A 12,054-nucleotide genomic window follows, 5' to 3' on the forward strand; every position below is an offset into this window, starting at 1 on the left:
ACCAGAAATAAGAAGTGCTGACCAAATAGCCGTAGCACTGTTGTTCCTCTCGGTAACGTCTGTGGGGCTTTGGACCAAAACATTCATCAATCGATAACATACTGGACTCTGACCAAGTGATATCTCCAGACTGGGACTTGGATGGAGGCTTCAAAGTAAGACCTGCTTCACAAGTCATCACATCAACGACTAATCTATCAAAGTGAGTCGCTGACATCCATAATTCTATGACTGACTGTATGCATTTTCACAGCCTGAGGTTGCAGCAAACATGTCTGAATCAGCAACCAAGTCCGATCTTCTGCCCACCAACTTCGTCGGGACCACTATGGCTGGTGTGCAGAATGAAGATGGAAAATTCCGCATCTACTTCCAGAACAAAGAATACCAGATCTGCGAGATGTCGTTGGACGACCCAAACAGTACGACCCATACCATCCTCAAACTCACCACTAGCGCTATGCCCGCTGCCCGTATCAACACGCCAATCGCAGCGGGCGCGTGGGACAACTTGCGAGAGGTACGAGTTTGTTGACCACCGTTCCTTGCCTCATCATTCTGACTTTGTCGTGGCAGATCCGCGTGTATTATATCACTGCGGATAGTCAAGTCCAGGAGATTTGCTACACCCACGGCGTTGGGTGGCAGAAAGGCGCTCATTTGGGCGTAGCAGTTGACAACAGCACCTGCTTGTATGCGCAGCACCAAAACAAGGAGCCGTACATGAGGGTCGGGTTCCAGTCTTCTACTGCTCCCCAGACTATTACAGAAACTTGCTACTATGATCAGGGCGGATGGGAGACCCGTGTATTCTAATTTTGGAGAGGACGTCAGCGCACATGCCAAGGAAACAGTCCCAGTCTCCCAGATGTATCGTGACCTCTGCGATCAAGTTGATAAGTACCGTTTGCGATGTATTATCATATGAAATGACAGCACTCCCACTCGCTTCAAGTTCGAATCACTCAACCTCTCGTGGCCCCAATAAATTCGCGTTGACTGATCTAGCAAAACACAAAATCGCAAAATCTATGATAACCCATAAATATATTCGATGACTATGAGACGTTCAAACATATGGATGCTCCCTGCCAAGTACCCAGGGTTTATCACCTGGATGATGGTGGCCAGTCCTACACATCTCCCCTACTCGACACATCTTCGCCAGTCAACGAATTTCCGCGAGTCTGGAAAACAATGGACGTCATGCCTCTTCCCTCGTCTGACCTGGCCACAAGCCTAGCGTGATATTGACGAACGCTAAGGATCAGACGCGGTCCCAGCACAAACATCTGCAACCCCTGGGCGATTTGCAAAACCCCGGCATAGGCTTCAGCTCCCGCAGAAGCTGAAACCTGTAGACATGATGAGGAGTGGTCAGATGCAAATGCAAGTTACAGGTCCGTACCATTATATTTGGAGACAGTAAGCCAATGCTGAAGCAAGCCATGACAGCAAAGCTAGCATATGCGGAACTTCAGCGAAACAAGATAACGACATCTAAATCACCGAGCTCACGCCAGAAAGTAGAATGCATGGCTTTTTGTTAATACCGTGAAATATCCCCCGATGGTTGATCCTGTTGTAGATTGTCGCAATTCACGGAAGCGCTTTATAACAATCCAGACTGTGAGACAAAAGGCGAGGATCTCCCATACAGCGGTGGGTATGAAGCTCTCGTAAACCAGATTTAACCCAGTTGTGTTATTGTTGGTGACACAAACACGGTGGCCAGAAAGGATGGCCTCCTCTGGTGTATATACATGAGCCTCATGTGCTCAACGCTTTCATCAATAATTAAAGCTTACCCCCTGAATCACCTAGGTTTGCAATTACTGTCATAATTCCGCTGGCGATTGTGGAAGCCAGTAAGATCACAGCAAGGAAGATGAGCATCCTTCGGGATTGCTGATACATAGCATGTATCCGAATCATCATAATAACTTGCCAGGTGTTTCAGTCAATTAAATATCAGTAAAGTTCTGCAGCTCAGCTTACCCCCTAGCGTGGTATTCATCACGACAGGCGTCCACATCGTCGTGAGGGAAATGATATAGCCTGAAAACCCCAATTACTGATGCACATTGATGGACTCAATGTTTAAAATGAACTTGCAGCTGTTGCAGTTGTTACGTTCAAAAAAAGAGCTGGCTGAGAATACCACTCACTCCTATGTAGGAGTGCAGTTAGTAGTCGAATGGTAACAGCATCGGTGCATTGTACCCACTTGATCTGTCATCGACACTGGGGAAACCACTGCATGGCGCATGTCAGAAGAAACAAATTCATTTTGTGACACACACATACTTAGGATGTAGACGCTGGTGAGAAATGGCCCATTAGTACAGTGGAGCGTCATTTAATCCACCTCGCAAACCTACACAGAATGTAGTATTCCAACATAGCGCACCTAGATATATTCAAGTCAACTTGCTAACTGCGCTTATAACATGAGGCACTCACACCGACATATAGCAGAGTCATGAGAGACCAATGTTGCATCTACCCCAGGTCAACTGCATTAAACTGTTCGCTTCTATGACTTTGCTCACCCAGATCAGTTCGACCTGTTAAAGCGTTCTTAGTGAGACGACTGCGCAGGTCACGAGGTCAACTGACCTCTTGTCCGAACGTTAATGCTTGAATATTGTGTAGATATTAATGATACCCTCAGAAAGTATCGTCTCGCTCACCCCAATCGTATATTACAATAACAGAAGATGCAGCTGCGAAAGCACAGTCAATGATGCGTCCCTACATCATCTGACTTACTTTTCACGAACCTATAAAATAGCCGGATATCTGAATCCAATCGACCAACGGCTGGCACAAACAGGGATCATTTGCGACTACGGTCATATTGGAATGGGGCGTATGGAGTTCGCGCAGACAAACAATCACCTAGTGCTTTTATGATGATCAGGCTGGATGGCAGTGTCTCTTTGGTCAGATCGGTGCTGGTAGTGTGAGAAACCCTCGTTGCAATTGGCAAGACCCGTGTATTCTAAATTTGGAGAGGATGTTAGTGTACATGCAGTCCCAGATGCCAACTCGAAAACCCGTATGTAAACTTGCAATGATACTAATCAGTATTAGTGACCTCTGCGATCAAGTTGATAAGTACCGTTTGCGATGAAATGACAGCACTCCGACTGTAGCTATAGCTCACTCGCCACATTCGATTTTGAAATCTGTGTGCAATGAATTCAACGCGCTATGACAATGAAACTGATAAGCGAGTACCGGGTACGAGCAACGACACCAAAAATAGAACATGAGACTGGACTTTGACCGAGCACGTGATATGCTACCTTCGTAACTGTAACACCAGCCGTCTACGGCCGCACACATACGGTCATGTACGGGTCCTACTGAGTAGGCTCAGCTCTCGGCCTCAAGCCAGGCCTAGCCCAACATTAGTCCCCATCCGTCAACTTGAAGCTTGAATATCTGATGGTACAGTTACGGCTACCGTATAGACCGGGTATAAGTACAAGGTACGGTGAACAGCCTTACTGCTCTGTGAGTTAATTAATTGACTATCATCTGACTTTTGTAGTCGTTACATCCCTGAATTACACACAGGCCTGGGTGCCCATAGAATGTCATCTTTGGCGCACGATGGCAGCTTACCTCTCAGATTTTCTGGATTGCAGTTACATCTGTGCCGAGAGACCGCGGCGGCTTATTTGATTTCGAGCAAAGGATGCACTGAACAGCGTCATTTCCCGTTGTAGTACACTGATTGTTCACGCTGGGGTCTCCCCCCGTCGAACAATTATTGACAGCCGCATTATCAACCTCGGTCGTCGAGACTCGAGGCTAGATTCACTGTCATAATAGGTTCAGTACTTCTGGCCCAGATGTATATCACGCGCTGTCCAGTGCGCAAATTGACTGATTATAATCTGACTATGTACAGTAATCGTGGTCCTTGGATGATGCGCCCGCCTGACGTTTGTTTCTGACTGGCGCACAATGACCGCACCTGGAGCCACGGATCTTGTCAGATGGTGTCTGGGCAGGGATCCGGGCATGGGTGTGACCGTGCCCGGACACAGCAAAGGCTCCTACTATGTCATTTTCTTCCGGCCAAGGAATCCTTGATACCCGCACTATGATCCAGACAGGGGCTGCCTGGAGGTATAAAAGCAAGACTCATTGCCTGCTTCATAAATCATCACACCAACGACCAATCTACCAGTGAGTCGCAGTTAGCAGCACATCCATAATTCTATGACTGACTGTATGCATTTTCACAGGTCGCAGCAAACATGTCCGAATCAGCAACCAAGTCCGATCTTCTGCCCACCAACTTCGTCGGGACCACTATGGCCGGTGTGCAGAACGAAGATGGGAAATTCCGCGTCTACTACCAGAACAAAGAATACCAGATCTGCGAAATGCAGTTGGACGACCCAAACAGTACGACCTATAAAACCCTCAAACTCACCACTGGCAATATGCCCGCTGCCCGTATCAACACGCCAATCGCGGCGGTAGCATGGGACAACTTGCGACAGGTACGAGTTTGTTGACCGCCGTTCCTTGCCTCATCAATCTGACTTCGTCGTGGCAGATCCGCGTGTATTATGTCACTGTAGATAGTCAGGTCCAGGAGATTTGCTACATCCAGGGCGGCGCTGGTTGGCACAAAGGCGCGCATTTGGGCGTAGCAGTTGAGAACAGCACCTGCATGTATGCGCAGCACCACAGCAAGGAGCCCGTCTTGAGGGTCGGGTTCCAGTCTTCTACTGCTCCCCAGACTATTACAGAAACTTGTTACTATAAGAGCGGATGGAAGACGCGTGTATTCTAAATTTGGAGAGGACGTTAGTGTACATTAGCCCACGTACTAAGGAAACAAGCCCAGATGTATCAGTGCCAGCTCGAGAACCTGTATGTAAACTTGCAATGATACGTGTGGAAAATATTGGGACCATATTGACTAGTGGCCTCTGCGATCAAGTTGACAAGTACCGTTTGCGATGCAAGTGTGCCGCTTATAGTCTAAGAATTCTTCAAGTGCGGAGCTGAGGATGCATGACCATGTGAAGTGACAGTACTCGGTCGAAAGCTGACTGCAGCTTGCTCGTGGTGAAGACTCAACTTGATAAAGCAGCAGGGTTAAAGACGTCTAAGCAATATTGGGAATATCATAGACCGTGGAAACTATCAACCTTGTCAGGCCATCAGGAAGGATCTGTTCAAGCGGGACTAACAATCTCCTCTCAAAATGGTCAGAGCGAATTTGAGGGTGTGGTTGATATTACCTTGGACCGCCTCAGCATGCCAGTGCTCTACCTGACTTGTGCTGTTCAGACGTTTGTGCATACGAAGTCCGGTGATATTTGAGGTAACACATACGGATACAGATGATTCAGATGGCACGACTGTTCTGCATATAATGCTAACACGCTTCTGCAGCTGCAGCATGTGCAAAGAGCTGCAGTTCGGCCTTGACACTACTCGCCGAAGACTATAGTTGCCGGACTCCTATAACGGATTGCATAAGAAGACGAAACCATAGAACTATGAATTAGGCTTACCGCGTTTCAACACCCTTTACAATGTTCTCGATCAGCGAAAAAGTGGATAGACAGACGAAAACGAGGGCGAACCTTATCCTTCCAACTGATCTGCGCTTTCAGTTCTGTGTGCCCGAATAGAATGATGACGTCGTATTCAACCTGATAATACACTGATTGATCTAAAGTCGATTTTTTGGGATGAAGTGTTCTGGATAGTTCGCGGAGGTCGGCATAGATCGTGCAGAGCGGGGTGTATGAAGCTGGATTGGATCAAGTCAGTATGAGTATGCTCGAGTCGCAAATAATTCATACACCGGTCAAAGTCTAACCACTGCGGGTCCTGGAGGGCACCATTGTAGCATATTATTGCCGAGCTATGACTCTTGCATGCACCGGGCGATTGTCGGATTTTAAGGAAGGACTTCCGGAATTCACGCAGCTCAGAAACTTGAGTTCCCTATGGGACAGCTCAGCATGTACCGGATGAGTGGAAATGCTTTATTTACCTTCAGCAAAATACTCTCAAAATATTCGGGGAGACATAGTTCGCCGGTGGCGTCTATGAAGCTTTTATGTTGTCGGATCCGGTGTTCGAGATCTTGAGAGTCGTACGGAGTGATGCATTCAACGCCATAAGTGGCGCGTGCAACTCGAGATGACACTAGGTGGTCAATATAGAACGAAACTGCCCCATCAGCAACCGCCTTGTTGCTGTGATCTGATGAGTAGTAGTAAGAGCAGTCGTTGGTATTCGAGGGCTTACACATGGGAATCAGGGCGACAGAAGCGAAGGCCTAGAGGTAGAAAATATTCCTGGAGTCTCGCAAACAGCCAGTCGCTGGCAGCGAAACCACCAACCAAGCAAACCAACTTCACCACGATGTCACAATTCGCCTAGTTGAGCAAAATATATTGCTCACATTGACGGGAGCCGAAGCCGCTCGTCTCTGCTGCTCAAAAGCCTCGAAGATAGCTTTGATGGATGGTTCAAACAAGTCCGCGACGTCCCGGCTGTACGTTAAAACGTGAATGTTGTGAAGAAGGCATCTTTGAGAATATGGACGAACCCAGCCAATTTCAACTGCCCTGATCGAATGTTATACTTTGGATCTTTGTCACGGACGGTGCCAAACTTGATGTAAGATGGTTCATCAGGCTTACGGAACCGAAGTTTCGTGCTGGTGTCGAAGATAGCCCCCATTTGTGCGATGATATTGGGGCTGGAGTAGTCCGAGCCCGAAAGTTTTTCTGGGCAATCACATGATTATCAGTTTTTGGTTCCCTGTACGACTGATTTATTAACGGACTTTGTAAGAGAGTACGAGCGCGATCAGTAACAAATACTGAGCCTTGCAGGCGACCTGAGTAGATCTTAGCAAGGGAAGAACGGAGGAAAGCGGAACTCACATTCAGCTGGAGCAATTAATCTCTTCGAACGAGGTCGGAGACAACTTCATAGAGTAGGCACTGAGATCGATGGTTCCGCCTCCAGCATCGATAACAATGACTCCCTGGCTGTCAGATTGATCTTCCTCGTCGGAGTAGTCTGACGCATCTATAGGGGTTTGAGAGAATATATCTGATGCAATTACGTTGGTAACACAAAAATGAAGACTCGCTTCGCCCTCGGTCAAGAGGTGCACGTGAGATTGCTCCTCCTTAGATGAGATGAGACCAGCGAGTTCGACAGCGCGTCTAATCTGTTGTTGTTGTTGGCCTTCCCAGCCATTCGGATGTGTGAGCACGAACTCAATGGAGTTCTCGACCGATCTCCAGAAATTCAAATGTGATTCCTGGATGTAAGTCCGAGCACATTGGAAGAGGTAGTGCATGAAGTCAGCGAGGACGTCTACTGCGGATTTGCCTCGTGGGAGAGGACCGTCACGTATGTGAGACGATGCCAGATGCTTGGGGCGAAGATGAAGTTTCCACCTGACTGATATTAATATAGAGCCTACGCTTTAACATCGACGATATACATACCATTCAAGCTTCACCCATCCCTCATCTTCTGCCTGTTCGATTATACTCTCTTGTAGAGCTTCAGCACCCACGGCACGGACGTCTCCCTGAAGGTCGTAGTAGAGGATTGATGGTATTTTGGAGTCACCTCCGACATGCTCTTGCGCAGGATATCTGCGATCCCAACATGAGCAAGAGACGTGGTGGTCGACTTAGTTACTGACCTTGCAACTCCTCGAATTACAGGCACCTCTCCTGGGTCCAGCATGCAATACGAGACCCCACTGAACGTGGTCCCGACATCAAATGCAAGCACAAGCTTTCGCGTTAAGCCCTTGTACGGTTCCCGTGGAAGCATAGTAGTAATCTGAGGCCTGGCAGCTCGCGTTCTTGTTGAAGTTAATATACAAGGGGGCATGCTTTACATTTCAAAGGTCACATACCAAGGTTGGAGGCGTGCAGATCAGCCTGAGGGCGTGTGTGCCTCGTGTGGCAAATGATTGTGCTAGGATGGAGCAAACGCATGCTATGCACCTCCTATGACCTGTTTCAGAACAGGGCAGATCCCAAAGAAAACCCTACGTCCAGTTTCGCGTACAATTCAGTGTGAATTTATCCGAGTTCGGATCCCATGTGCATAGAGAGGCTTCGAAGTTCGAGCTGCATGCATTCATGCCCAACCCTGTGTACATGCATTCGACACATGTGCACTTGACATCGCTCGTATTGACTGCCTGGCGTACGCGGCCTGTTAGCGAATTGAGGTTGTGGGTTTAGATATTGCGACCTGAAGCGTTGATCATCATGATTGAGCCTGTCATTAGATCCGCGTCGACTACAGCTTCAGATTGTCCTCGAGACTGGGCGATGAAGATGATGTGAAGATGATCAACATTTGGCTGCCTGAGGCCTCCCTTCTTCAATTTTCATGCCTGATATTCAAGTTCAAGTTGTTGCCATCGATTTCGAATGCAAGAACGCGAAGTAATGAAACTTAACACGAACTTGCCTGCCCTAAACCATATTTATCCTTTTGTGTCACTTCGAACCAAAATCCCAGTCTGGCACCCCCTCCGAGTGATAGTCCAGGTCTATTTAAACTACACGCATCAGTGGTGCCTATAGCTGAATGGCACAGTGCACTGTTGCGAGGTCGGGGAACGAACACCCGTCACTCGCTGAAATCCATTGCGTGAGTGTTGGTTTGACTTCATTAATGTTGCTACTGACGTATTACATCAGAAGTTCTGTCTGGTACAGTTATAATGGCTCATTCGAGAACTGACATTCCCCGTGTTGTCTGGCTATAGACTTGTTATAGCCTGTCGATTACCCCGTCTTCCAAGAAATAGTGTGCAAATTTCTCCAACCCAAATTGATAGCTGGGCGCTGAGCGTTGAACGTTGAACAACCACCTCGACATCACGGCAAATTCATACACCATCATGTATCTCTCAAGAGGTCTCGTAGTATGTTCCAGCAGAACATCCCTTCTGTGAGTGTGCAGGTCAGTAGTGATCATACTCTTATGAAACGACATCAAGCTTACGACACTATAGCAGCAGAGAGCGGGTATACTTGCAATTGCTTGCAGTGCTGACCTTGGTACATTGCGAACTTTGTCAGTAGCTGTTGGTAATGTTGTTGCGCATTAATTAGGATGGTGAATACGACACAGAACCTGGTGTCGACCTACGTCTCCAGCTTTTTGCAACACACCCGCGTGGTGCCATTTCCCCGAGTTGAGGCTGCAGACGCAGCTGTGACGCCAGCAAGGGCCAGGATGGCGAGGACGATATGTGTGAAGCGGACGAGCATTGTGGTGGTTGGGGGCTAAGGTCGAAACGTTATAGCCTGTCCGTCATAATTGTGTGAATCCAGCATCGAAGTTCGTATAGATCTTTTGAATGTATTTGTATTGCTGATCTACACTAAAGAAACAACAGCCGATGGTTCCAATGAAACGGAAATACATGACACTGCAGAATTAGATTGAATAATTTCCCGCTCGGGAGGCTGTTCTTTTCTTTTCCTGCGTCTCAGAGTCGTCGAATATATATCTATATCGTGCAGCTAGTTCATCGATTTTGGGCTATTGCTCGCCTCAATTGCGACAACATACAGCTGTATTGCATGCAACAAAACATTGACTCGGCGCTTGTTTGGATCGAATAGATAGGCTGACTGATCTAGTACTAGTATATAGTTATCATCCCAATTGTTGCAGTCAGGGTGCCATCGCAGTGACTCTACATATCTAGTGTCGCTAAAACCACGCCCTGAGTCAGTTCACGGAGAGTTCCAAAACAGGTCAATGGAAAACAAGGAAGACTTACGCGTCCGTCGGCCAATCATCTAACTGGTGGTCCATTGCGGTTATGATCCTGCGAGGTTCAGTGACCGTGTAACGGTGATATGATCTGTGTATAAGTTAGCCAGAGCAAGGAAGCAAAGAATGATTAAATAGGAACAACAAAAACATCAGTATGCCCTGACTTCGACTATGTGGGAACAATATACCCACTCCTTAGGTACAAGTGTGTTTGATGAGTGTAACGTGTGTAAAAGTAGATGTCCCGGGGTGTCTGACCCAGGAGGTGGCCTGTGGGATCCTAGGTAGGAGGTTGCGAGATTTCTTGGGAGAATTGAACACAGCTTGACACCAAGCCATTCACCTTGCATCTTTGGACACTCTGCGTGAACACGCGCAGGCACAACTGCAATGCTAACTTGTACTCCATCCAACAGCAACAGGGATTACGGAGTGGCAGATGCATTCTTGGGCGCTTCAGCTGCACAGCCAATGCTGTATGTAAGCTGTGAACACGAGGATAAAGCATGTAAAACAGGAAGTAGTGAGCCTAACTCTGACTTGACCGAAAGGCCTATCTCCCCCTGCTATCCGCCCGTCGCTGTTGTCCTCGGTAAGTAATGTATTTGGAATTTGGTGGGTGAAAGCTGAGACGGCGCTGCACTTGGTAGTTGGAATTCTGGAATATGTCTTCACCCGCAACTAAAAAGAAAGAGACATCAGCAATAACGCCTCGCCAGAAATTTGAAGGACACACCGATTGGGTCCGTGGAGCCATACACCTACTTGACGGACAGCGGATGATTACTTGCTCAAGAGATGGCTCGCTGCGGGTATGGAACTTGGAGAGCGGGAAACAGATAAGAGAAGACTGGCGGGACGGAGACAGTGAAGTAAGGAGTATAGCGTTGTCTCCGGATGGGAAGAAAGTGGTCAGCGGGAGTAGTGACGGTGGAGTGAGGTTGTGGGATATCGAGACAGGCAAGGTCATCGCGAAATGGACGGGGCACACACAGGTAGTGTATTCCATCTGTTGGAGTCGAGATGGTCAGCGAGTAGTGAGCGGGTCTGATGATGGGACAGCGAGGCAGTGGGATGTACAGAACGGAGAGACAATCTTGGAACCCGGACCAATCAAGACAGAACATCTAGTGGTGTACGCAGCCATCTATTCGCCAGACATGACCATGATTGCAACTGGTGGACGTGATAAGCCCTGGACTGAAGATGATAATGAGTGCTCAATTCAAATTTGGGATGCGAAAACAGGCGAGCTTGTCGCAACTCTCAAAGGACACACACATTCGGTGTCGTGCCTGGCTTGGGCCGTGGATGGAAAAACGCTCATCTCCGGGTCACTCGATTACTCGATTCGGACATGGAATACAAAAACTTGGAAGATGATCGCAGTTCTGGATGCGCACACTTCCATTGTCTTAGGCATTGCAATATCTCCAAATGGCCGCATTCTCGCAAGCGCATCACACGACTCGACAGCGCGATTGTGGGACCTCGACAACGGCCAGCCCATCAGCTCTCCACTCCAGCATGCACGTGAAGTTAACTGCGTATCGTTTTCCGCGGATGGAAAACTACTAACAACTGGCTGCGATGACACCAACGCGTACTCATGGGATGTTGCTACCATTCTGAAAGAAGCTGACCTCGACGAACTTCTGTTGGATCCAAAGGTGAGTTGACAGGCATTCATTACATTCTCATCACTGAACGCGCTCTGCCAGACCAACAAGTCGGCACTCCGTGTACGTAACACCTTCATAAAAGATTTCATTGCCTTCAAACTTATGCACTCTAGGAAAATGCTACACGACATTCTGCCCAACGACGTCAACCTGCCCATCGGGTACCCCCAGGCTTTTTTGATGTCCCACCAGATCATTCTCGTGTACGTTGTTACTGTCACTTCGAGCTTTATCCTGACCTCCGTGGTCGCAGTTCTCTCCACGAAGCCGCCTCCACTCGTCCTCAACACCGCAAGGAAGCACACTTCTTAGCCGCTTATTCCACCGCAGCCCCTCCAATCCCCATGAAACATCACCGTCCTCTCCTCTCGATTGGGCTCAAAACCTTTTGAAACGGCGCGGACAGAGTGGTGAAGGCATAGAGTTGCACGGGCGCAGCCCAGCAGTTGTTGAGGTCCCGTATGCAAAGGGAAAACGTGTATGTCTTTTCTCCTTCCTAGATGTTCCACTCGACCTGACAATTGTGCAGAGGAATGCTTCAGCGAGA

General features: G+C 48.1%; 4 protein-coding genes across 4 annotated transcripts; 2 read left to right on the top strand and 2 right to left on the bottom strand.

Annotated features, from left to right (window-relative positions):
- Nucleotides 1-5: 5 nt before the first annotated feature.
- Nucleotides 6-972, top strand: DEU56DRAFT_75717 (uncharacterized protein). Its single transcript, XM_041350099.1, has 2 exons — nucleotides 6-520; nucleotides 577-972. The coding sequence occupies exons 1-2, from the start codon at nucleotides 272-274 to the stop codon at nucleotides 814-816; spliced, it is 489 nt and encodes a 162-aa protein (XP_041203234.1). The 5' UTR covers nucleotides 6-271; the 3' UTR covers nucleotides 817-972.
- A 3,124-nt stretch (nucleotides 973-4,096) lies between these two features.
- DEU56DRAFT_832402 (uncharacterized protein) lies at nucleotides 4,097-5,019 on the top strand. Its single transcript, XM_041354585.1, has 2 exons — nucleotides 4,097-4,523; nucleotides 4,580-5,019. Exons 1-2 carry the CDS (start codon nucleotides 4,275-4,277, stop codon nucleotides 4,817-4,819), a joined length of 489 nt encoding a protein of 162 aa, XP_041203235.1. The 5' UTR covers nucleotides 4,097-4,274; the 3' UTR covers nucleotides 4,820-5,019.
- Nucleotides 5,020-5,455: 436 nt separating this feature from the next.
- DEU56DRAFT_974525 (uncharacterized protein) lies at nucleotides 5,456-7,851 on the bottom strand (the record flags this gene model as incomplete). The annotated part of the gene is made up of 12 exons (XM_041359548.1): nucleotides 5,456-5,496; nucleotides 5,550-5,791; nucleotides 5,844-5,988; nucleotides 6,038-6,242; nucleotides 6,295-6,401; nucleotides 6,452-6,542; nucleotides 6,599-6,779; nucleotides 6,839-6,892; nucleotides 6,939-6,958; nucleotides 6,981-7,463; nucleotides 7,515-7,667; nucleotides 7,718-7,851. The coding sequence occupies 11 exons, from the start codon at nucleotides 7,849-7,851 to the stop codon at nucleotides 5,556-5,558; spliced, it is 1,809 nt and encodes a 602-aa protein (XP_041203236.1). The 3' UTR covers nucleotides 5,456-5,496; nucleotides 5,550-5,555.
- A 957-nt stretch (nucleotides 7,852-8,808) lies between these two features.
- Nucleotides 8,809-9,311, bottom strand: DEU56DRAFT_760381 (uncharacterized protein; the record flags this gene model as incomplete). Its single annotated transcript, XM_041350427.1, has 3 exons — nucleotides 8,809-8,986; nucleotides 9,043-9,122; nucleotides 9,213-9,311. 3 exons carry the CDS (start codon nucleotides 9,309-9,311, stop codon nucleotides 8,809-8,811), a joined length of 357 nt encoding a protein of 118 aa, XP_041203237.1.
- Nucleotides 9,312-12,054: the final 2,743 nt, after the last annotated feature.

The sequence above is a fragment of the Suillus clintonianus genome (assembly GCF_016758775.1).
Source record: "Suillus clintonianus strain FC179 chromosome Unknown DEU56scaffold_117, whole genome shotgun sequence".
NCBI lineage: Eukaryota > Fungi > Basidiomycota > Agaricomycetes > Boletales > Suillaceae > Suillus > Suillus clintonianus.